The sequence below is a fragment of the Oncorhynchus masou genome, chromosome 19 (genome assembly GCF_036934945.1).
Source record: "Oncorhynchus masou masou isolate Uvic2021 chromosome 19, UVic_Omas_1.1, whole genome shotgun sequence".
Lineage (NCBI taxonomy): Eukaryota > Metazoa > Chordata > Actinopteri > Salmoniformes > Salmonidae > Oncorhynchus > Oncorhynchus masou.
This window is the reverse complement of record NC_088230.1, coordinates 13,648,805-13,674,421: the sequence shown is the minus strand read 5'-3', so window position 1 is coordinate 13,674,421 and position 25,617 is coordinate 13,648,805. Positions and strand designations below refer to the sequence as shown.

The 25,617-nt window shown below is 42.4% G+C and overlaps 1 protein-coding gene across 4 annotated transcripts; it reads left to right on the top strand.

The window, feature by feature from the left end:
* The first annotated feature begins 21,186 nt into the window (after positions 1 to 21,186).
* On the top strand, positions 21,187 to 24,459 carry LOC135505834 (G2/M phase-specific E3 ubiquitin-protein ligase-like). 4 transcript variants are annotated; one of them, XR_010450316.1, is made up of 3 exons: positions 21,187 to 21,297; positions 21,763 to 21,884; positions 23,197 to 24,459. XR_010450316.1 is itself a non-coding variant. In XM_064925015.1 (3 exons), the coding sequence occupies exons 1-3, from the start codon at positions 21,268 to 21,270 to the stop codon at positions 23,337 to 23,339; spliced, it is 249 nt and encodes an 82-aa protein (XP_064781087.1). In that variant the 5' UTR covers positions 21,187 to 21,267; the 3' UTR covers positions 23,340 to 24,459. The 4 variants fall into 4 exon arrangements, 1 of the variants encoding a protein (XP_064781087.1); XM_064925015.1 differs by having other exon boundaries at positions 21,809 to 21,884; XR_010450317.1 differs by lacking the exon at positions 21,187 to 21,297 and adding an exon at positions 21,414 to 21,474.
* Positions 24,460 to 25,617: the final 1,158 nt, after the last annotated feature.

The following is a 25,617-nucleotide window of genomic DNA, read 5'->3' as shown; positions in this document are numbered from 1 at the left end:
TTCCTTCTCCAGCTTCTGCTTTGATCAGCTCAAGGGCTCTGTATCAATCAGAATCTTAACATATATGGCCTCAGATCTTCGTATTTGAGTATATGGTGGCAATGGGAAATGCTGTGTGCCAAGGTATAAATCATTAGAGTACTTTCAGCAAGATGAGGTATAATACCCCTGAGAGAAAGAGAACATTTTCACCATGCATGTACTATTTCCAATGGAATATGACCCCTATTTTATTGCCTACGGAGGATCTACCCTTTGCATAATGTACAGAGAAATACACATGTTTATTAGCAATACATAACATTCAATGTAGGAACTTACATAAGATGTAAAGAGAATGATTCCGATTTTTTATGAGAAGATGTTTCAAGTAAGATCACTCACCATAACATACCAATGATGTTCTCCATGCTCAGTTTGGTTTGAATAGAATATCAACACAAGGTACGATATAATAGGTTACACACTGTTTCCTTGTCTGCAATGAAACATTGGCCCAGGTCGTCAAACTACTACAATGGGGATCGTAATAAATACCAAAACTCCCCACTGTACACTGAGTGTACAAAACATTAAGAAACCTGCTCTTTCCATGACAGACTGACCAGGTTAAAGCAATGATGCTTTATTGATGTCACTTGTTAAATCCACTTCAATAAGTGTAGATGACGGGGAGGAGACAACTGAGCCTTGAGACAACTGAGACAAGGATTGTGTATAATGTGCCATTCAGAGGGTAAATGTGCAAGACAAAAGATTTAAGTGCCTTTCAACGGGGTATGACAGTAGGTGCCAGGCGCACCGGTTTGTTTCAAGAACCGCAGTGCTGCTGGGTTTTCATGCTCAACAGTTTCCTGTGTGTATCAAGAACGGTCCACCACCGAAAGGACATCCAGCCACCTTGACACAACTCTGTGAAGCATTGTAGTCAACATGGGCCAGTATCCCTGTGGAACGCTTTCCACACCTTGTAGAGTCCATGTCCTGACGAATTGAAGCTGTTCTGGGGGCAAAGGGGGGAGTTCAACTCAATATTAAGGTGTTCTTAATGTTTTGTACACTCAGTGGTATGTTATGGTTACAGTGACTCTTAACTTGATTTTTCTGTCTTGGCTGACATAGCACTGTCATAATAATGACATTACAGGTTATCAACGCATTGGGAAGTTGATGACAACTGACTATACAGCTGTTACAGAAACCAATTTAGGAAAATGTGTTTGTTTTTGGTATTCCTTAGCCATCTGCTTAAGTGTAATGTCCAGGGCATTGGGTAATTATTTTTCAACAAGGAGTTTTCTATTCCTGAATTAAATTCCAACCCACTCCCTGAATTGAAAGAAATGAAATACATTGAGCCCCCAACCCTAGGTATGTATGTAAGGACAATGGTAAAGTCAGCTGTTGGAATTCTGCTATGTTGTAAGGACAATGGTAAAGTCAGCTGTTGGAATTCTGCTATGTCATGCTCATGATATTGCGGGGTAGACCTGAGGACATTGGTGTCAGGTAACTTATTTTTGGACAGTGTATAAGGAAGTTATTTACTTCATTTCATATCAATAATATTTGAATTTAGTATACATTTTTGTTTCGGTTTAAACAGTTGGGAATGAAATTGACATTCTGTACTTCTTAAACGTATGGACTGAACAATGATTCAACCCCCCAGACATATGCACATTACTTTATAATCAGGCATAAGCGGTCACTTAGGGCCCCTGGCCGCTATGGGGCCCCCGACCAGTCGGTGTCTCAACTTACTTAGGATAGTATAATTACACAAGATGCAAGTTCAAAATTTGGTTGTGCATCAGCAGCTTTTCTCTTCTTTAGTCTGTCAGACAGTCACTCAACTAGTCATGTCAGCTAACCATTTTTAGATTGATAAATCAGTCAGGCCAGTTATCAAAACTTGTAGTAATCATGACCAAATGACCATGCACTTGCCTCAAATTTTGGAGATCATTAGGGTACTAGGGGGTAACTGCCCCTCCCCCTGTAATTCACCACAAGATGTCACCCAATTATTTTCCCAACATTTCCCTAGCTCCCACTGCTCTTGCTAAAAAAAATGTCCTCTGTGTCATCACAACTGTTGGAGATATTTCAACAAAACAATTTTGTAGATATATTCCAATGAAGATAGATCTATACAAGTAGAAAAGCCTTAAGATAAATAATCCACTTGTTTAGAAAGAGAGAAAAATATATAATTTTTTTGTAAAGTAGTAATATGTTGGATGAGTGTGTTGGGGGCAATATTTAGACAATGACTAGCCCGGTTAGCGCTAGTTTATGCTAACTTTCTAGCTAGCAACTTCACTAGCAGTAAATGCTAGCCAGCTAGCTAGTTAGCATAAGCAACCAGATCGTCTGAGGTAAAATACGTGAAAAAAGATAACGTAACTTAATTGCAGTTGCAAATGTTTCCACTACTGATGGATGGCTTTACAGTTAATGCTACTTTATAGCCTTTTAGCTATTTTACACAGAATTTTATGTTATATAGCTAGATAGCAAACTACGTTTTTGAGTTTATTTTAATTTTTGCAGGGACCGTGCACATTAATCAACGTTTCAATAGTGCCGGATTTATCCAGCTTGGTAAAGTTCTACCGCAGTTCCTAGGCATGTTTTAAGAGAGCTTTTCAATTGGCATCTCTCCCCCTGTTTTCAGTCACAGGTGGGGACTGTATTAGGTGTGAGCAGTGTAGGAGGTGGGCTCATGAGTTGTGCTCCAATTTTACTGGGTTTAGTTTTATTTGTGACCTATTACAAATTAGAATTGTGCAATAACAGAGCACAAGAGTTGCCACAATGTTACACTCAATTAATTGGTTAAGTTAGGAGTTATTATTATTAAATGTTATATTCCAATGTTATTTAATGTTATCAGTTATATTACATTCCAATTCATATTATTTTATGAATTAAAAACAACTATTGAAAAGAAAGAACAAAGAAAATGAATGTGCAGGTGAGTACCAAAGAGGGACTTAAAAAGAGGGACACATTAAATCTCCCCATAGTGCAGATATTAATGGTGACATGTGCAACACCATTGCCCCGCATACTTTATTTAAATAATTACAATGATTACAATTACAATAAAAACACTCCTTTTCTAAAAACAACATTTCATGAAACACCTATAACATGTGCATCAAATGTTGCTTTTTTGTGTCAGCAATTAGACATTGTTCTTAGGAGGGGCTAGTTACCCCCTAGTACCCTACAGACAAAATTATGTTATTTCCATCCTCATTATGTAAACAAGGCTGATTTCAGTAAAAAATGTCTCAGTTTAAACAAGTTTTGTTTAGCTAATAAGATGCTAAACAGGGTTAAGACACTTTTTTTTGTCAGAGGGGGCACTATTTGGCATGACAGGTCATTAAAAAAAATTGTGGCACTCCGGTACCGCTAGCCATACGGTAGCAAACAGTCTATGATTTGGGTGACAGGTCTTTGACCATTTTTTTGGGCCTTCCTCTTCCACCGCCTAGTATATAGGTCCTGGAAGGCAGGAAGCTTGGCCCCAGTGATGTACTGGGCCGTACGCACCGCCCTCTGTAGCGCCTTACGGTCGAATGCCGAGCAGTTGCCATACCAGGTGGTGATGCAATCAGTCAGGATGCTCTTGATGGTGCAGCTGTAGCTCTTTTTGAGGATCTGGGGACACATGACAAATCTTTTTAGTCTCCTAAGGGAGAAAAGGTTTTGTCATGCCCTCTTATCGGCTGTCTTGGTGTGTTTGGACCATGATAGTTTGTTGGTGATGTGGACACCAAGGAACTTGAAACTCTCGACCCGCTCCAGTACAGCACCGTCGATGTTAATGGGGGGCCTGTTCGGCCCTCCTTTTCCTGTTATCCACGATCAGCTCTTTTTTCTTGCTCACATTGAGGGATAGGTTGTTGTCCTGGCATCACACTGTCAGGTTTCTGACCTCCTCCCTATAGGCTGTCTCATCATTGTCGGTGATCAGGCCTACTGTTGTGTCGTCAGCTAACTTAATGATGGTGTTAGAGTCGTGTTTGGCCATGCAGTCGTGGGTGAACAGGGAGTACAGGAGAGGACTAAGTACACACCCTGAGGTGCCCCAGTGATGAGGATCAGCGTGTCAGATGTGTTGTTGCCTACCCTTACCACCTGGGGGCGGCCCATCAGGAAGTTCAGGATCCAGTTGCAGAGGGAGGTGTTTAGTCCCAGGGTCATTAGCTTAGTGATGAGCTTTGTGGGCATTATGGTGTTGAAAGCTGAGCTGAAGTCAATGAACAGTACTCTCACATAGGTGTTCATTTTGTCCAGGTGGGAAAGGGCAGTATAGAGTGTGCTTGAAATTGCGTCATCTGTGGATCTGTTGGGGCGGTATGCGAATTGGAGTGGGTCTAGGATTTCCAGGATGATGGTGCTGATATGTGAGCCATGACCAGCCTTTTAAAGCACTTCATGGCTACCAACATGAGTGCTATGGGGCGGTAGTCATTTTGGCAGGTTCTTTGCTTTCTTTGGCACAGGGACTATGGTGGTCTGCTTGAAACATGTTGGTATTACAGACTCGGTCAGGGAGAGGTTGAAAATGTTAGTGAAGACACTTGCCAGTTGGTCCGTGCATACTCTGAGTACACGTCCTGGTAATACGTCTGGCCCCGCGGTCTTGTGAATGTTGACCTGTTTAAAGGTCTTGACCTCATATGGAGGATCTACTCCCGGGATCATCAACTAGATTAAGCTGTGGGTATGGATGTTGATTTGATGGATTTTCAAGGGGCCGGAACATTATTACAAATCATTTGTCGACTGCAAATTGACTGCAAGAAGCCCAAAGACATATAGTAACATATCTCTCTCTATTACACGTGGGAATACTTTGGAACAGATTTCCTCAAATAAAATCAGATTTACTAGTGGGAGGGTTTTTCTGAGAAATCATGGGGGGGGGCAAATAAAGTCACCCGCTGGTCGCGAGTTGAGGAACCCTGATCTACTCGTTGCTACCGAATTTGTATGCTAGCTACAAGTTGGCTAACAATAGCCACACCTCATGAACAAGGTAAAATTACTTTTATATTGGATATTTGGTGGATATTTGGTGGATATGCGTGCCATGACTATGAAGACACTATACTCTGAATTAGTGGAGGATGGACAAAAATCCACAGCTTTCTTTTTTGTTATATATATTTTGATGTTTTGTTGTTGCTTTAAATCTTCAACAGCTCTTACACAGAGTGCCATCACTATGAAAATGATATATTTAGATGGGGTGGCACTGGATTTTTGACCATACTTATCTAAATCAGCAGGCGGAAGACAATTAAGTGGTAATGCACGAGAAGTCGGTGTTTGGATAATGTATTGGCATGGGGGTTGTTAGCCCGGGGAAGATGTATTGGCATGGGGGTTGTTAGGCCTGAGAAGAAGTCGAGGGCCAGAAAACCGTGTCAAGATATCCTCCAAGCACTGTCTTCGAGGGCATTATCACTTTTATACATTGGGTTACCAACATATTCAAATAATGATTGACATATTTCCTGTAAAACTTTATTTTCGTGTATTTATTCATACTATTTCATCCTTCCTCAAGATATAGTCCCAACACAAATCTAGGGTTGCTACCCAAGCCGGCTGATCATTTGTTCTATCGGTTCAGTTGCCAGACACAATCCAGTTGTTCAGTCTTTTTGTTCTGTATCTATCTATTCATTTGAAATGTTCCTTTGCAATAATGGCTGGCAACTGTCACACTGGTATAAATGATTCGGGAGACAGGCGCAGGAAAACCATAATAGTTTTTTTTATTATGCCCAAAATTACGGCGTGCCGTGTAAAGGCACGGGGACAAAGACCAAACAAACACAAAAACACAGGGTTGAAATCCAAACAAAAGAGCGAGGAGAACCTTGAATAAATAACACTAGCACATGATGATTATCACACGGTATGAGACCCGTAATCATCTGCGCAATCCACAAGGGCACACAGCACAGGTACTCACACGCACTAAAGGACATAGTAACAATAATTCGACAGCACCATGGTGAACAAAGGGCACATATATACAAATACAATCAGTGGGAATAGGGGCCAGGTGTGCGCAATGAAAGTTCCAGAGGGATCCGTGACAGCAACGTTCATGTCCCTTGCTTACAGTCAGAATAACAAGTAGCTGCATTTGCATTTGTTTAAGTTGTTTGCTAGTGACATTTATTTGGATACATCCATAACAATGACCTAATGAGGCGTGATTTCGCCTGGCATAGACAATGTGCTCACTTGTCAGGACACTGTTGTTCAGAGAAGCTAGTCAACACACTAACACAATCACTTCAAACTGAAGCTGGAAGACTGCAAACTCGCTGCACTTCCTTTCATTTGACCTTTTTTCAATGATGCCAGCTGATTCATGATTTTGACTGGCTGAGAAACGCTGCCTGTCTGTCTTGTCCCGACACGTTCATTACTATTGGACAGCAGAAGATCAAATTTGAATATCAAAATAATGTTGAAAATGTCAGAGAGACAGACAGGTTTATACAAATCTCCGCTGTTGAAAACTAAATGTTAGTCGAAAAGAAATGTGAAATAATGTCTAGATGCTTTCTATAGTGGATATCAGATGGAACAGAGTAAATAGGCATTTTAACATCATGGATTTAGCCAGTGGTGACTTGTGGAAAAGACACCGGCTGGAATGCGGGTATAACCATATTCTAGAATATCACACAATGTCTTGCAGACAAACTGCTTGCAATTCCGAAAAAAGTATTACATGTTTTCTATGTTGCTGCAGTCCTATGTAAATACAGTGAAACACTGTAACATACATTACCATCCCCTGGGAAAATCATTATATTAGGTCATACATCACATGCACCCAGTCATTTATTCAGTTATTAACAATATACAGTACAACTGAAAGCAAATAACAGTTCAAATACAATAGATTTGAAATATAACTCGAAGTAGTGTCTTGACAAATCCAATCAGCTGCCAGTCTAAATTCTCGTTAACCCTTATTGTAGTTAGGCAAAACCACGTAACTCACGTGGAGTCAGAGCAAAGACTAGTATGGCATTGTCACTCTTTGTTTTATATATATTTTTTATTAACAACAAAACAATACATAAAGCACATGAGGGAACACAAGCATACATAGATTACAAACAATAGACAAACGAGCTAGGGGGTACAATATCACATTACAATTACACAAGGACCTTAAGGGACATGCATATACTTACAATTCTAACAGCTTTTTTGTTAGTAGAGCATTTAACCGTCTACAGTTCAATTTCTTTTTGTAGGGTATGAAAATGTGGTTTTCTGTTTGTAAATTTACATTTGTGTATATGAAATTTGGCCAAAAGAATAATGAAATGAATTACATAAAAATGTTTCCGATTATTTCTATTGTATGTAAAGAATCCAAACAGTACATCTCTCCACAATAGTGTAAAATCTTCATAAATGTGTTCAATTATAAACCTACTGATGTCTTGCCACAGTTTTCTTACATGAATACAATGCCAAAAAAGATGCAAAACTGTTTCTGGGTGGTCATTGCAAAAGGAGCAATTTGTGTAGATGTTTTCCTTAAACTTCTTCATATAGTGGTTGGCAGGATAATATTTCTGAATAATTTTAAAGGAAACTTCCTTAATTTTGTTAACAAGTAGGTATGTGTGTGGCAACATCCAAACTTTTTTCCAACAGATATTATCAATAAATCCATTCCAATAAGGCATGACATAAGGTATAGATGCAACATCCTGCTGAAACAACTTTTAAAGATAAGTCCCTCTGTAGTCATTGATTTAGTTTCTTCTGTTTTTTTTAATAAGAGGGTTAAAATGTAGTAAGCCTCTAGACGTCTGATCCTTTGTAATGGTTATGCCTAAATATGTAAGTTCTTCTTTTACTGGAATACCATAATATGAAGGTGTCACACAATCTTTGACAGCTATGAGTTCACATTTATTAATGTTAAGATATAGACCAGACGCTTTGGAAAAGGATTGTATCGATATGGGAATTTGGTTAGCATCTTTCAGAAAAAGTGTAATATCGTCAGCCAGCTTGCTTATAATAATTTCTTTACCAACTATGGAAATACCTTGTACAGGACTATTATTTAAAGAAGTTGGGTAATTAATAAGAACAGGTACGGAGAGATAGGACAACCTTGCCTAATTCCTCTCTTTAACCCAAATCTAGGTGAGGTGCCATATTTCAATTTGATAGGGGAATGGCATTGTCACTCTTCATCTAGAGTTGAAGCTCACTGACGTCACTGGTACGCCATTTCCGGTCACAACTTGCAGACTTGTTTACGTGTTGCTGTGCGTTTTGTTGCCAACCTACTTTGCTACCTAACAACTTTAGGGTTTTTACTTTTTAATTACTGTTTATATTTTTGCTTTTTCCCTCAACTTTTTCACTCCGGACGCTTTATCTGGACATGGTTCGTCAGGACCTCCAACAGCCGAAGCTAAGTAGTAACACTAACATGATGCCTTCTAATTGCAGTCGCTGTACTCATAATACACAGGAGAACGATCGCCTTACGGCGAGGATAGCTGTGCTTCAAGCCCAGCTTCAGACGCAATCGTTATGCAAGGGTAATTTCAGTGTAGGAAAGGATGAAACAGCGTCTGTGCCACCAGTAAGTATAGATAGTAACGTTAGTATAAATCCTCTCGCACGGTCCCCGCAGCCGGACAACTTTCTCACAATTTCTGGAAGGAAATGCTGTAGGAATGCTCAACCGGTGTCGCTCATTCAGCCGAAAGAAACTTTCAACCGGTTTTCCCCATTAAGCAGCGAGTCGGAGTCAGAGGCCGAGCCTTCTCTTGTCTCTACTCCTCCCGTTACGGAGTCTGAGACGCCGAAGCTTCCCACCATTAGCTCTGACAAAACTCTAGTCATTGGCGACTCCATTACCCGCAGTATTAGACTTAAAACTAATCATCCAGCGATCATACACTGTTTACCAGGGGGCAGGGCTACCGACGTTAAGGCTAATCTGAAGATGGTGCTGGCTAAAGCTAAAACTGGCGAGTGTAGAGAGTATAGAGATATTGTTATCCACGTTGGCACCAACGATGTTAGGATGAAACAGTCAGAGATCACCAAGCGCAACATAGCTTGATGTGTCGGCATCGAGTAATTGTCTCTGGCCCCCTCCCAGTTAGGGGGAGTGATGAGCTCTACAGCAGTCTCACAACTCAATAGCTGGTTGAAAACTGTTTTCTGCCCCTCCCAAAAGATAGAATTTGTAGATAATTGGCCCTCATTCTGGGACTCACCCACAAACAGGACCAAGCTTGACCTGCTGAGGAGTGACGGACTCCATCCTAGCTGGAGGGGTGCTCTCATCTTATCTACCAACATAGACAGGGCTCTAACTCCTCTAGCTCCACAATGAAATAGGGTGCAGGCCAGGCAGCAGGCTGTTAGCCAGCCTGCCAGCATAGTGGAGTCTGCCACTAGCACAAATCAAATCAAATTTATTTATATAGCCCTTCGTACATCAGCTGATATCTCAAAGTGCTGTACAGAAACCCAGCCTAAAACCCCAAACAGCAAGCAATGCAGGTGTAGAAGCACGGTGGCTAGGAAAAACTCCCTAGAAAGGCCAAAACCTAGGAAGAAACCTCGAGAGGAACCAGGCTATGTGGGGTGGCCAGTCCTCTTCTGGCTGTGCCGGGTAGAGATTATAACAGAACATGGCCAAGATGTTCAAATGTTCATAAATGACCAGCGTGGTTGAATAATAATAAGGCAGAACAGTTGAAACTGGAGCAACAGCACGGCCAGGTGGACTGGGGACAGCAAGGAGTCATCATGTCAGGTAGTCCTGGGGCATGGTCCTAGGGCTCAGGTCCTCCGAGAGAGAGAAAGAAAGAGAATTAGAGAGAGCATATGTGGGGGGGCCAGTCCTCAGGGAGGTCCTCAGAGAGAGAGAAAGAGAGAGAGAAGGAGAGATTTAGACAACGCACACTTAGATCCACACAGGACACTGAATTGGACAGGAGAAGTACTCCAGATATAACAAACTGACCCCAGCCCCCGACACATAAACTACTGCAGCATAAATACTGGAGGCTGAGACAGGAGGGGTCAGGAGATACTGTGGCCCCATCCGAGGACACCCCCGGACAGGGCCAAACAGGAAGGATATAACACAGTCAGTGTTCGCCTGAGCAATCTCACTAGGATAAAGACCTCCTCCATTCCTGTCATTATTGAAAGAGATCATGATACCTCACATCTCAAAATAGGGCTACTTAATGTTAGATCCCTTACTTCAAAGGCAATTATAGTCAATGAACTAATCACAGATCATAATCTTGATGTGATTGGCCTGACTGAAACATGGCTTAAGCCTGATGAATTTACTGTGTTAAATGAGACCTCACTTCCTGGCTACACTAGTGACCATATCCCCCGTGCATCCCGCAAAGGCGGAGGTGTTGCTAACATTTACGATAGCAAATTTCAATTTACATGAGCTTCTCGTCATGAAATCTATACAGCCTACTCAATCACTTTTTATAGCTACTGTTTACAGGCCTCCTGGGCCATATACAGCGTTCCTCATTGAGTTCCCTGAATTCCTATCGGACCTTGTAGTCATAGCAGATAATATTCTAATCTTTGGTGACTTTGATATTCACATGGAAAAGTCCACAGACCCACTCCAAAAGGCTTTCTGAGCCGTCATCGACTCAGTGGGTTTTGTCCAACATGTCTCTGGACCCACGCACTGTCACAGTCATACTCTGGACCTAGTTTTGTCTCATGGAATAAATGTTGTGGATCTTAATGTTTTTCCTCATAATCCTGGACTATCGGATCACCATTTTATTAAGTTTGCAATTGCAACAAATAATCTGCTCAGTCCCCAACCAAGGAACATCAAAAGTCGTGCTATAAATTCACAGACAACACAAAGATTCCTTGATGTCCTTCCAGATTCCCTCTGTCTACCCAAGGATGCCAGAGGATAAAAATCAGTTAACCACCTAATTGAGGAACTCAATATAACCTTGCGCAATACCCTAGATGCAGTTGCACCCCTAAAAACTAAAAACATTTCTCATAAGAAACTAGCTCCCTGGTACACAGAAAATACCCGAACTCTGAAGCAAGCTTCCAGAAAATTGGAACGGACATGGCGCCACACCAAACTGGAAGTCTTCCGACTAGCTTGGAAAGACAGTACCGTGTAGTACCGAAGAGCCCTTACTGCTGCTCGATCATCCTATTTTTCTAAATTAATTGAGGAAAATAAGAACAATCCGAAATTCCTTTTTGATACTGTCGCAAAGTTAACTTAAAAGCAGCATTCTCCAAGAGAGGTTGGCTTTCACTCCAGCAGTGATAAATTCATGAACTTCTTTGAGGAAAAGATCATGATTATTAGAAAGCAAATTACGGACTCCTCTTTAAATCTGCGTATTCCTTCAAAGCTCAGTTGTCCTGAGTCTGCACAACTCTGCCAGGACCTAGGATCAAGAGAGACGCTCAAGTGTTTTAGTACTATATCTCTTGACACAATGATGAAAATAATCATGGCCTCTAAACCTTCAAGCTGCATACTGGACCCTATTCCAACTAAACTACTGAAAGAGCTGCTTCCTGTGCTTGGCCCTCCTATGTTGAACATAATAAACAGCTCTCTATCCGCCGGTTGTGTACCAAGCTCACTAAAATTGGCAGTGATAAAGCCTCTCTTGAAAAAGCCAAACCTTGACCCAGAAAATATAAAAAACTATCGGCCTATATTGAATCTTCCATTCCTCTCAAAATTTTAGAAAAGGCTGTTGCGCAGCAACTCACTGCCTTCCTGAAGACAAACAATGTATACGAAATGCTTCAGTCTGGTTTTAGACCCCATCATAGCACTGAGACTGCACTTGTGAAGGTGGTAAATGACCTTTTAATGGCATCAGACCGAGGCTCTGCATCTGTTCTCGTGCTCCTAGACCTTAGTGCTGCTTTTGATACCATCAATCACCACATTCTTTTGGAGAGATTGGAAACCCAAATTGGTCTACATGGACAAGTTCTGGCCTGGTTTAGATCTTATCTGTCGGAAAGATATCAGTTTGTCTCTGTAAATGGTTTGTCCTCTGAAAAATCAACTGTAAATTACGGTGTTGCTCAAGGTTCTGTTTTAGGACCACTATTGTTTTCACTATATATTCGAAAACATAATGTTAACTTTCACTGCTATGCGGATGACACACAGCTGTACATTTCAATGAAACATGGTGAAGCCCCAAAATTGCCCTCGCTAGAAGCATGTGTTTTAGACATAAGGAAGTGGATGGCTGCAAACTTTCTACTTTTAAACTCGGACAAAACAGAGATGCTTCTTCTAGGTCCCAAGAAACAAAGAGATCAGTGGAATCCGACAATTAATCTTAATGGTTGTACAGTCGTCTCAAATAAGACTGTGTAGGACCTCGGCGTTACTCTGGACCCTGATCTCTCTTTTGAAGAACATATCAAGACCATTTCAATGACAGCTTTTTTCCATCTACGTAACATTGCAAAAATCAGAAACTTTCTGTCCAAAAATGACGCAGAAAAATTTATCCGTGCTTTTGTCACTTCTAGGTTAGACTACTGCAATGCTCTACTTTCCGGCTACCCGGATAAAGCACTAAATAAACTTCAGTTAGTGCTAAATACGGCTGCTAGAATCCTGACTAGAACCAAAAAATTTGATCATATTACTCCAGTGCTAGCCTCCCTACACTGGCCTCCTGTCAAGGCAAGGGCTGATTTCAAGGTTTTACTGCTAACCTACAAAGCATTACATGGGCTTGCTCCTACCTATCTCTCTGATTTGGTCCTGCCGTACATACCTACACGTACGCTACGGTCACAAGACACAGGCCTCCTAATTGTCCCTAGAATTTCTAAGCAAACAGCTGAAGGCAGGGCTTTCTCCTATAGAGCTCCATTTTTATGGAATGTTTTGCCTACCCATGTAAGAGAAGCAAACTCGGTCTCAACCTTTAAGTCTTTACTGAAGACTCATCTCTTCAGTGGGTCATATGATTGAGTGTAGTCTGGCCCAGGAGTGGGAAGGTGAATGGAAAGGCTCTGGAGCAACGAACCGCCCTTGCTGTCTCTGCCTGGCCGGTTCCCCACTTTCCACTGGGATTCTCTGCCTCTAACCCTATTACAGGGGCTGAGTCACTGGCTTACTGGGGCTCTTTCATACCCTCCCTGGAAGGGGTGCGTCACTTGAGTGGGTTGAGTCACTGATGTGATCTTCCTGTCTGGGTTGGCGCCCCCCCTGGGTTGTGCCGTGGCGGAGATCTTTGTGGGCTATACTCGGCCTTGTCTCAGGATGGTAAGTTGGTGGTTGAAGATATCCCTCTAGTGGTGTGGGGGCTGTGCTTTGGCAAAGTGGGTGGGGTTATATCCTTCCTGTTTGGCCCTGTCCGGGGGTGTCCTTGGATGGGGCCACAGTGTCTCCTGACCCCTCCTGTCTCAGCCACCAGTATTTATGCTGCAGTAGTTTATGTGTCGAGGGGCTAGGGTCCTGGAGTACTTCTCCTGTCCTATTCGGTGTCCTGTGTGAATTTAAGTGTGCTATCTCTAATTCTCTCTTTCTCTCTCTCTTGGAGGACCTGAGCCCTAGGACCATGCCTCAGGACTACCTGACATGATGATTCCTTGCTGTCCCCAGTCCACCTGGCCGTGCTGCTGCTCCAGTTTCAACTGTTCTGCCTTATTATTTTTGGACCATGCTGGTCATTTATGAAGATTTGAACATCTTGGCCATGTTCTGTTATAATCTCCACCCGGCACAGCCAGAAGAGGACTGGCCACCCCACATAGCCTGGTTCCTCTCTAGGTTTCTTCCTAGGTTTTGTCCTTTCTTGGGAGTTTTTCCTAGCCACCGTGCTTCTACACCTGCATTGCTTGCTGTTTGGGGTTTTAGGCTGGGTTTCTGTACAGCACTTTGAGATTTCAGCTGATGTACGAAGGGCTATATAAATACATTTGATTTGATTTGATTTGGTCATCTGAAAAAGTATTTTTTGCAATGCTCTGACGATAACTCTACTCCCTTCCAAGATTAAGAAAGTTCAGGAATGAGGCCTCCAAAACTGGGCCAACAAGGAGGAGGAGAGCAAGGCCAAGGGCGACTCTCCCACACACCACAACGTTCTGTATTGGAATCATAGAGTCCAATGTGCAGAAGGGGTCATCAAGAAGAGGTAACTTTCCCTTAAAACAACACAGAACATGCCTACTGTCCTCGTACGACAATATTCTCCCAGGAAAACCTATTTTTTTAATCAATTCATTTCTGCCTCTTACTGGTTGACCATAATAAAGGTCATACCCACTCCACATATTTCTATATATTTTTTATACAATTGTCAGATATTCTATTAGTTAATACACTTTTATAACATTTCTGAAAAGTTAGATTTTTGGCATCATGTGGCTACTCATACAATTGACGTCACATTGATATCAAATTTCTAGCGCTTGTAAGGATCTGTCCTTCAAAAGTGGGTAAATCTTTTTTTATTGGACTGTTTACCGATCTGTACATACAAACACATTCTGTGATAGCAAATCGAGTCTCAAAATGATCAAATGGCCAGGTTCAGTTGTTTGGATGATTTCAAAACTATGTAGAGTTTCAAACAAAGCAAAGAAACGGAATGACAATGTGATTCATATGACAACAGAATATTCCAGCTACAGTCCCAGAGGGTGGCTTGTCACTAAATCTGGACTGTCATGTGTGTGCCATGTACAATCACAACCTTTCTTTCACAGATCCCTTTTAATTCATTCCATGCTTACTTTGCAACTTCTTTACTCCACATGTTTTACCTTATTATATAGTTTCCTTATGTCATTTCCTTATTTGTTGTGATTCATCTGTATTTCTATCATTTCAGATTACTTTGGAGTACGTGACATAGTTGTTTTACCGTGCCACTTGAGGGAAGAGGATTTTATTTTTAAAAAACATAAAGAGAAACATTTCCACAAATACAGGGCAAGCCGTTCGAGCTTTGTCAGGCAGATTGCCATCACAGGGTGTATGCCCTGACATTACCACAGATGTTCCCACAGGCGATCAGAGACAGCCAGCAGCTGAATAGGTCAGCGCTCTGCGTCCGTGTGATGGTAAATGTAGTAGCATGACTTAACCTAACAAGAGACCATGTTTCTATAGACCCGGGGTTCTCAAATTAGGGTGTGAGATACTGCAGGGGGTCTGAGGCCAAGTCTCAAAATATATAGTATACCTTGTTATTTGTACGTCATTTTTTTTAAGGAATATTACTGATTACAGATCAAACACATTTTTGCCAAGGGATCCGAGGAATACGTTTAGAGGGTGTAATACAAAACAATGTAATATTACTAATCTACAATCTAATTGATGTGCTTAACCCTGGCCAACATGGGCCTGGGAGGCTCACAGGGATATAGGGTTTCTCAGTACTCCACTGATAATCAATTATTTCAACTCAACACAATTTAGTAAAAAATTAAAATCACTGTAATATAAGCTTTAAAACTGCTAAGTTTGCTCTCTCCCTCGTGGAACAATGTGCAGGAAATTAGCTTTAAAAAGCTACCTTTGAATTCTTTCAATGTATGCCCTTTTTATTTCAGTAGAGTTATGTTCAGATTATGAGGGGGTCTCTCGTAACATACTTCAGAAACAACAGGTGCTGACTAACAGCGAAATGCTTACGTGCTGGCCCTTCTCAACAATGGAGAGATACATCAAATAAAGGAGATAATGGAACATTTAAAAAAGGAATGATGAATGTAATAATAAATACACAATGGGTAACAATAACTTGGCTGTATACACATTGATGTGCAATTGAGGTAGATACAGTTTAAGTTGGAAGTGTTCATACACTTAAGTTGGAGTCATTAAAACTTGTTTTTCAAACACACCACAAATTCCTTGTTAACAAACTATAGTTTTGGCAAGTCGGTTAGGACATCTACATTTTTCTACCAATTGTTTACAGACAGATTATTTCACTTAAAATTCACTGTATCACAATTCCAGTGGGTCAGAAGTTTACATACACTAAGTTGACTGTGCCTTTAAACAGCTTGAAAAATTCCAGAAAATGAATTAATGTCTTTAGAAGCTTCTGATAGGCTAATTGACATAATTTAAGGTGTACCTGGGGATGTATTTCAAGGCCTACTTCAAACTCAGTTCCCCTTTGCTTGACATCATGGGGAAATCAAACGAAATCAGCCAAGACCTCAGAAAAACCATTGTAGACTGGTTCATCCTTGGGAGTAATTTCCAAACGCCCGAAGGTACCACATTCATCTGTATAAACAATAGTATGCAAGTATAAACACCATGGGACCACACAGCCATCATACAGCTCAGGAAGGAGACGAGTTCTGTCTCCTAGAGATGAACGTACTTTGGTGCAAAAAGTGCAAATCAATCCCAGAACAACAAGGACCTTGTGAAGATGCTGGAGGAAACGGATACAAAAGTATCTATATCCACAGTAAAACAAGTCCTATATTGACATAAACTGAAAGGCTGCTCAGCAAGGAAGAAGCCACTGCTCCAAAACCGACATAAGAAGCCAGATTACGGTTTGCAACTGCACATGGGGACAAAGATCGTACTTTTTGAGAAATGTCCTCTGGTCTGATGGAACAAAAATAGAACTGTTTGGCCATAATGACCATCGTTATGTTTGGAGGAAAAAGGGGGAGGCTTGCAAGCCGAAGAACCCTATCCCAACCGTGAAGCATGGGGGTGGCAGCATCATGTTGTGGGGGTGCTTTGCTGCAGGAGGGACTGGTGCACTTCACAAAATAGATGGCAACATCAGGAAGGAAAATTATGTTGATGTATTGAAGCAACATCTCAAGACGTCAGTCAGGAAGTTAAAGCTTGGTCGCAAATGGGTCTTCCAAATGAACAATGACCCCAAGCATACTTCCAAAGTTGTGGCAAAATGGCTTAAGGACAACAAAGTCAAGGTATTGGAGTAGCCATCACAAAGCCCTGACCTCAATCCCATAGAAAATATGTGGGCAGAACTGAAAAAGCGTGTGCGAGCAAGGAGGCCTACAAACCTGACTCAGTTACACCAGCTCTGTCAGGAGGAATGGGCCAAAATTCACCCAACGTATTGTGGGAAGCTTGTGGAAGGTTTCCCAAAATGTTTGACCCAAGTTAAACAATTTAAAGGCAAAGCTACCAAATACTAATTGTGTATGTACATTTCTGACCCACTGGGAATGTGATGAAATAAATAAAAGCTGAACTAAATCATTCTCTCTACTATTATTCTGAAATTTCACATTCATAAAATAAAGTGGTGATCCTAAAACAGGGAATTTTTACTTGGATTAAATGTCAGGAATTGTGAAAAACTGAGTTTACATGTATTTGGCTAAGGTGTATGTAAACTTCCGACTTCAACTGTATGTACATATGACTAGGAAGAAATTGACAGATAATAAACACATTTTTGGTGCAAAAAAGGTCAATACAGATAGTCTGGGTGGCTATTTAACTAACTATTTAGCGGTCATGTCTTGGGGTAAAAGATGTTAAAGGTGATGTTCGTTCCAGACTTGGTGCATCGTTACCACTTGCCGTGCGATAGCAGAGAGAACAGTCTATGACTTGCGTGGCTCAAGTCTTTGACAATATTTACGACATTCCTCTGACACCACCTTGTGTAGAGGTCCTGGATGGCAGGGAGCCGTATGCATTACCCTCTGGAGTGCCTTATGTCAGAAGCCAAGCAGTTGCCATACCAAGTGTTGTGTTCGATGGAGCGGCCTTCCGTTTCCTGTAGTCCACGATCAGCTCCTTTGTCTTGCTGATGTTGAGGGTGAGGTCGTTGTCCTGGCAGTCTTGACCTCCTCCCTATAGTGTGTGTCATCATCGTCAGAGATCAGGCCTACCACCGTCGTGTCGTCTGCAAACTTAATAATGGTGTTGGAGTCGTGCAGGGCCACGCAATTGAGGGGGAACAGGGAGTACATGAGGGGACTAAGCACACATGTGTTGAGGGTCAGCGTGCTGGGTGTGTTGTTGCCTGCCCTCACCACCTGGGGGCGGCCCAACTGGAAGTCCAGGATCCAGTTGCAGAGGAAGGTTTTCAGTCCCAGGATCCTTGGCTTAGTGATGAGCTTGGAGGGCACTATGGTGTTGAACACTGAGCTGTTGTCAATGAACAGCATTTCCACATAAGTTTTCCTCTTGTCCATGTGGGAGAGAGCAGTGTGGAATGCAATAGAGATTGCTGTTGGGTCAGTATGCAAATTGGAGTGGATCCAGGGTGTCTGGGATGATGGTGCTGATGTAAGCCATGACCAGCCTTTCAAGCATTTCATGGCTAGAGATGTGAGTGCTACAGGGTGATAGTCATTTGGACAGGTAACCTTGGTGTTCTTGGGCACAGAGACTATGGTGGTCTGCTTGAAACATGTAGTTATTACAGACTGGGAGAGGTTGAAAATGAAAACACTTGCCAGCTGGTCAGCACATGCTCTGAGTACACGTCCTGGTAATCTGGCTGGCATTCAGCCTTGTGAAGGTTAACCTGTTTAAAGGTCTTACTCACATCGGCTACGAAGTGAGTGATCACTCAGTGTTTCTTGCCTCAAAGTAAGCATAGAGGACATTTAGCTTGTCTGGTAGGCTCGCATCACAGGGCAGCTTGCGGCTGGGTTTCCATTTGTAATCCGTGGTAGTTTGCAAACCCTGCCACATCCGATGAGCATCACATTTACATTTAAGTCATTTAGCAGACGCTCTTATCCAGAGCGACTTACAAATTGGTGAATTCACCTTCTGACATCCAGTGGAACAGCCACTTTACAATAGTGCATCTAAATCATTAGGGGGGGTGGTGAGAAGGATTACTTATCCTATCCTAGGTATTCCTTGAAGAGGTGGGGTTTCAGGTGTCTCCGGAAGGTGGTGATTGACTCCGCTGTTGTCGTGAGGGAGTTTGTTCCACCATTGGGGGTTAGCCGAACAGTTTTGACTGGGCTTTACTTCCTCAATGGTAGGGAGGCGAGCAGGCCAGAGGTGGATCAGTGCCCTTGCTTGGGTGTAGGGCCTGATCAGAGCCTGGAGGTACTGCGGTGCCGTTCCCCTCACAGCTCCGTAGGCAAGCACCATGGTCTTGTAGCGGATGCTTCAACTGGAAGCCAGTGGAGAGAGCGGAGGAGCGGGGTGACGTGAGAGAACTTGGGAAGGTTGAACACCAGACGGGCTGCGGCGTTCTGGATGAGTTGTAGGGGTTTAATGGCACAGGCAGGGAGCCCAGCCAACAGCGAGTTGCAGTAATCCAGACGGGAGATGACAAGTGCCTGGATTAGGACCTGCGCCGCTTCCTGTGTGAGGCAGGGTCGTACTCTGCGGATGTTGTAGAGCATGAACCTACAGGAACGGGCCACCGCCATGATGTTTGTTGAGAAAGACAGGGTGTTGTCCAGGATCACGCCAAGGTTCTTAGCGCTCTGGGAGGAGGACACAATGGAGTTGTCAACCATTGTAATCCCCGGGAGGAAGAGCAGCTCCGGTTCAGCTTGAGGTGGTGATCCGTCATCCACACTGATATGTCTGCCAGACATGCAGACATCGCCACCTGGTCATCAGAAGGGGGAAAGGAGAAGATTAATTGTGTGTCGTCTGCGTAGCAATGATAGGAGAGACCATCAGAGCTGGTGTAGTAGGATTTGATTTTGTCCTGTATTGACACTATGCCTGTCTGATGTTTTGTCAGAGGGCTTAGTGTGATTTCTTATAAGCGTCGGGATTAGTGTCCCACCCATTTTGAGTGCTTTTGCCGGGATTAAGGAAATGGCCAGCAAGATGTTCTCCCTCCAGTGCCAATTTTTAAGCAACCTCGAGGAGCACGAAGGAGGGGAGCATAGCTCGAAATGGACTGACCCACGCCTGCACTATATATGTGTTGTGGTCAGGGGGGGAAGTAGAGGGGAGTGAATGACACTTTCCATCATGTGTTTTCCATCCAGAGGTCATATACGGTCATGTTATTAACACAAACCTGTACTGTTGTCTTGTGTGTTTCATAAAATTAGTGCATCTACTATGTCAGCTCCATCCCACAGACACTCTACAGCCCGCAGCATATCTCACTCAACGCGCAGTCACTCTCCCCCTGCCAGTAGGCCCTCTCCTCCAGCACCCAGTCGCCATCCGCCTGCCTGCAGGCCCTCTCCAGCACGCAGGCAGGCCCTCTCCCGCTGCCAGCAGGCCCTCTCCAGCACGCAGGCCCTCTCCCACTGCCAGCAGGCCCTCTCCAGCACGAGGCCCTCTCCACCTGCCAGCAGGCCCTCTCCGGCACCGAGGCCCTCTCCACCTGCCAGCAGGCCCTCTCCCCCTGAGGAAGAGTATGTTTTGGGGGAATTTATGTTACATTTAAATACAATACTAGGTTAGTCAGATGATAAATCACACTTATGGTGTAGCATGTATTTTTGTGCCCTCTTTAGCAAGCTGAAAAATAGCATTCAGCAGTCAGTTAGTCCTTGCATCCAGAGCTACTTAAATGGATTTGAGTGATACAATTTCTCAAAACCCATGTTTTGGTACTATGTATGACGGGACTGGAGTTAGTTAACGTTACGATTAAGGATTGTAACTTTATAAATATATAAAACGAGTCATCTTGTTGACAGAACTGTGATGCTTTTGTTTCAGACCAGACCTGAAGGATTTGCTGATGGCCCTGAGGTCAAAAGTAGATTTCAACAAAGAGGCACCTGTCGGCAATGTTGTCAATGTGGTCAGGGCAATGGTGCTGGAAAGTGCTAAACGGACTTTCAACTGGCGCACATTCAACCCCTGCAGGAAGCTAAATGTTATTCTTGTAGACACGTGTGGAAAGGGTGAAGGAGCAATGGAGGCTGGTGGGCTGTCCTGTAAATTCATCAGGCTTCTTATTAAAGCCATTCTGAATCCATTTTTTTTGTTGGACCAGAGGACCAGAATAGCCTGGAACTTGACTCCATAGGTATGGTCATCATTTATGTTCATTTATACCCTGATGAAGACAGCTTGTCTGTCAAAATGTTGGACATAAATATTTTTGCATCTGAGCTCCTAGCGTGTGCGTCTCTCCTTTATTTGTTTAGGTGTGGGGCCATGCGCCTTCTCCGATCGACTCTTCTGCCAGTTATCAGAAGAACTGACCCCACCGTGCACACTGGCAGAGGTGGATGATGAGGAGCTGCGTGCAATCTATATGGGTATGTATGACGGTGCCCACTGCTGTTTGAAGTGTTGTACTAAAACATGCTCTTCATTGGCAGCCTCTAACTCTATTGGTGATGCATTGTGTAACAGATGCCAAGCCCAGAAGCAGCACCTTCAAGCTTAGCGTCAGATTCATATCAACATGGCCCAAGCAATGGCGAGGCAGCAATGTTTGTATTCTGTTGATTTTGGATAGCAATTGGCTGTCCTTGTATTGTAAAATGTCACACTTAACAGTGATTCTGCTTTGTTAACATGCAATATGGTTGAGGTGACTTAAGTTCCATTTAGAATCACATTTTCAATATCAAATTCCTAATTGTACTTCTCAATCACAGTTCAAACGGACTAAATGACTCAGTGGTGGATCATAGTGTAATCTCAGGTATTTGTGGAGAATTGCATTCTGCAATTTGTTTGTCATCTATGCTAATGATCACATTTGCTCTTTTAAAAAGGTTTAAAGAGAGTCTAATGACCCTTGGTGTACTCGATACGTTACAGTCCAGCACCGCCGCAATGAGGAACGAAGAGGAGTTGGTGGTGGGCTTCTGGAAGGACTGGCTGATCGATGTCGAAGGTGAGTTTACCTAGAAGTAGTAGTAAGTAGTAGTAGTAGGTTTAATTGGCAAGTTCGCTGTCAGACATAATTCTACACCAATTTACAATCATAGATAATGGCGAAATAGTAAAATTCTACACTAGCACAAATCTTGCAAAGAGATTCTATGGGAGTTTGGCGACTACGTAAGTATTTTTTTTAAACTCCCGCTTTGGGTTGGATGTGCAACTGTGTAGTTCATACATGCATAATGACTGTTTTACCTCAGTTGGCCACAAAATCCCAAGTTTTAAAGGAACTATTTTCTGAAAGATGTGCAGCGCAATTTTCAGTACATTTTCCCATCGTGGGCCAGGCCCCTAGCAATTCAAGTTCATTTCAATGGGCTTCAGCCTCACGCCATTTGAGTGACAGTTAGCAAGATGCACACACACCAGAGCGAGAGCAATGACGTCCTGCACATATCTGCACAGATATGGCGTAATACGCCATTTTCAGGGACTAATTTAGGCTCTTGGGCGCTACTTACAGAACTACAGGCAAAAAAAGTATGCAAATCTGACAGAGAATCTCTTAATATAATGTAGTTTAAAATAAGTAACATATACAAAACAACAAAGTTGGAAAATGCAATAGTACTTGGGTAGACATTAACCTTACATTCTTGTCATTTAGCAGACACTCTTATCCAGAGTGATTACAGGAGCAATTAGGTTTAACTGCTTTGCTCAAGGGCACCAATTTGATTTTCCACCTTGTTGGCTCAGGGAATTGAACCTACAACCTTTGTTACTGGCCCAATGCTCGGCTACCTGTAAGGCTTAAGCCCCTGCGGTAAATGGTGTGTGCATTGATTCGTTTAGTGATAGCAGCCTGTCCAGATACCTTGGCTGGTTGGAAGAAGCCAGTCTACAAACTGGGAGCTATGCAGGGACTTCACTCACAAGGGACATGATTGGGTTTCGAGGGCTTCACGTTAGCTGGTGTATGACATGCCTACGGTTATTATTCTGCTCCCGTTGAGCAGTCAAGGTTTGAGTGAGGCCAGAGTACCAGGTAGGGATTATGTATATTTAATAAAAACACAAATCTGTCTCACATTACGGTTTGAAGTTGTTACAGCCATGAAGCATGTGATTATAATTGAGATACTAACGACAAGCAGAGTGTTTAAAAAAAATACATGTTTTGTACCTCAAAAACACTTTGTACACAGACTGAATGGTGGCTTTAAAACAGCCTTGTTTAAGACATGTATAGGCATTCATCTAGGTTGTTTAGTTGCCGCATTTAAAAGTAAAAATGGCTTAATTTATGTTTTATTTCGTAGGGATAGATGCATTCATTGAGCCAGAGGAGGGGGGAGAAACTATCCCTCGAACTCTTGAAGGTGTACTGGTTTTTGCCACTGGGGCATCAAAGATCCCACCGTTTGGTTTTGATGACAGGCCAACCATTGAGTTCCTACACTAAAGTGTTGCAGGAACAAAAAAGGATCTTCCCAGAGGACAACACATGTGCGTTAAAGTTGTGGCTCCCTGTGCATGCCACTTTTGAGTACTTTATGAAGTGGATGACCTCCAGTATCCAACAGTCACCAACCTTTGGAAAGGCCTTGAAAGAGGCACAGACAATCTGGGCAGGAGTTGCTGTGTGTCTTTCAATATCTGGAAATGTTGTTCCAAAAACAGACAGCAGAGGGAGTTATTTGCTTGTATCTACATCTGTTGTTTTGTTGATGGGGGAAAAAAATAGCAGAGTGAATAATATGTGAATACTTGGTCAAATAGAAACGTGAAGAAAAATGCACTAAAGAACATAATATACACTGTGTACAAAACAAGGACACCTTCCTATTATTGAGTTGCACAGCCCTTTGCCCTCAGCACAGCCAAAACAGCATCATCACGGACAGCAGAAGTCTTTGCATCGACCATTCTGGAATCACCCACTGAGAAGACATGTGTTTTTCCTTATGTCTTGAAGATATGTTGTATCATGTGATTACACTAACAGATGTGCCACTCTCAATGTCATTGTTGTGTCACTAATATATCCTGGCATTTCCAACCTGTAGTGTGTGATCTTCTTTGAAATCTTAAAAAGAAACAGGATATAAAAAATGAATTTGTTATTCCACAAAGAAATATGGGGTATGTTCAACCCATCATTTTACAATAATGAAGGAGTTCAGCACTGATTATGTCAGTGTGGTTATGTTGACCCATATACCCACACTGCAGACAAGAATGTTTTTGCTTGGTCATTTGTCTGCTTGGAGGGGAATAGAGATGTCTGCCAAGTGAATGTTGCTAAAGTAAGAAATATTGATGGCGTTTATCTTTAAGGAAGGGAGTCGATCAGTTTATCACCAGCCTCATGTCCCTACACCCTTTACAGAACTGTGTTTAGTCCTTGTTATTGCTAGAAGGGATACATTTGAAGTTTACTGAGTTAGATCAAATGGTACAACATTTATAATGAATGTAAAGCACTAAGGAATTTATGCATGTTTAACATGTATGCAGTAAGATGTTTCCTTTGGTTTTTGTTCATACCAAAAAAGTCACTATTACAGTTGTAATGTTGTAAACATACTGCAATCCAGTCCTTGTATTTGTACAGAAATACTCAAATTGCATGTTTCACTAGGGACATATAACTGTGCTTGGAAGCCCTGTGAACAACCATGTAATGCCAGCCTACCCAGAGTATTTCAACTAAAGTAAGTCCGACCTCAGATTACTTATGCTTATAAGAACTAACAAAGAGAGATGTTACAACAGTGAGGAATGATATTCAAAGCACAACATGTGAAGAGAGCTACATTTCTAGAACATAGCTGAGGGAAGCCAATTCTTTGTCAGATTGGTGCCAGAGCTAACATGTCCACTAATCCCAAGCAGGATCAATCTAATCCCAGAGAATGAGTTCACGCCCTTGACAGAGCACTAGAAAACACACCAACCCTCCTGAATTGTCACAGTACTGAACAAGGATGCTGTGCTGTTATCTTACCACTGTTTCTGCCCCCCCACCTCTAGTTGTCTTTCTCTTCCCTCAGATTCCCTGTAGAGGGGAGGGAGGGAGGCAGCAGCTGGCAAATGTAATCCATTCCCACTGAGGGTAGCTACGTGTTCTACTGAATGCATCATCCTCCACCCAGGTCACCGCTACATTATCCACTGTATTGTGTTTTGGCACTTTACCTTTTTCACTTTGACCATCTATTTGATCTCTTTCTCTCTAACTGATGTCTGCTGAACTGTCTGGCTCTAAACGGAGAGTTTATGCTGCATGTGACATACAAGCCCTTTGAGCACCTGGTGAAAGACCAGTATGTAAATCCAATCCATTATTGACGGAATGTGTAGGAAGTGTAACTCCAAGATGCACTACAACACCACCACTTGGCCTACTGGTATATTGAGCTAAATTACAGAAAAGCATTTATTTGAATAATTCAGTAATTGTAATGTTTTTTTACAGAAAATTGCTTCTGAAAGTAAACACTGGCGAAACCTTTTATTGGTGAGAGAATTTCAAAATTGTTGATGAAGGCCTGTGTGTGACTGTCAGATTACTTATGGCAGGGGTACTCAAGTACTATTTAAGAAGGTCCGGTCACACAAATTTCCTAGGTTGCAAAAAGGTGTCAATTATCGGCATAGTAACAACCCCCCACCTCACAATTCATGCAACCCGAAACTTCACACCCTCGTTGGCGAATAAAACATTTTGCAGTTGGAAA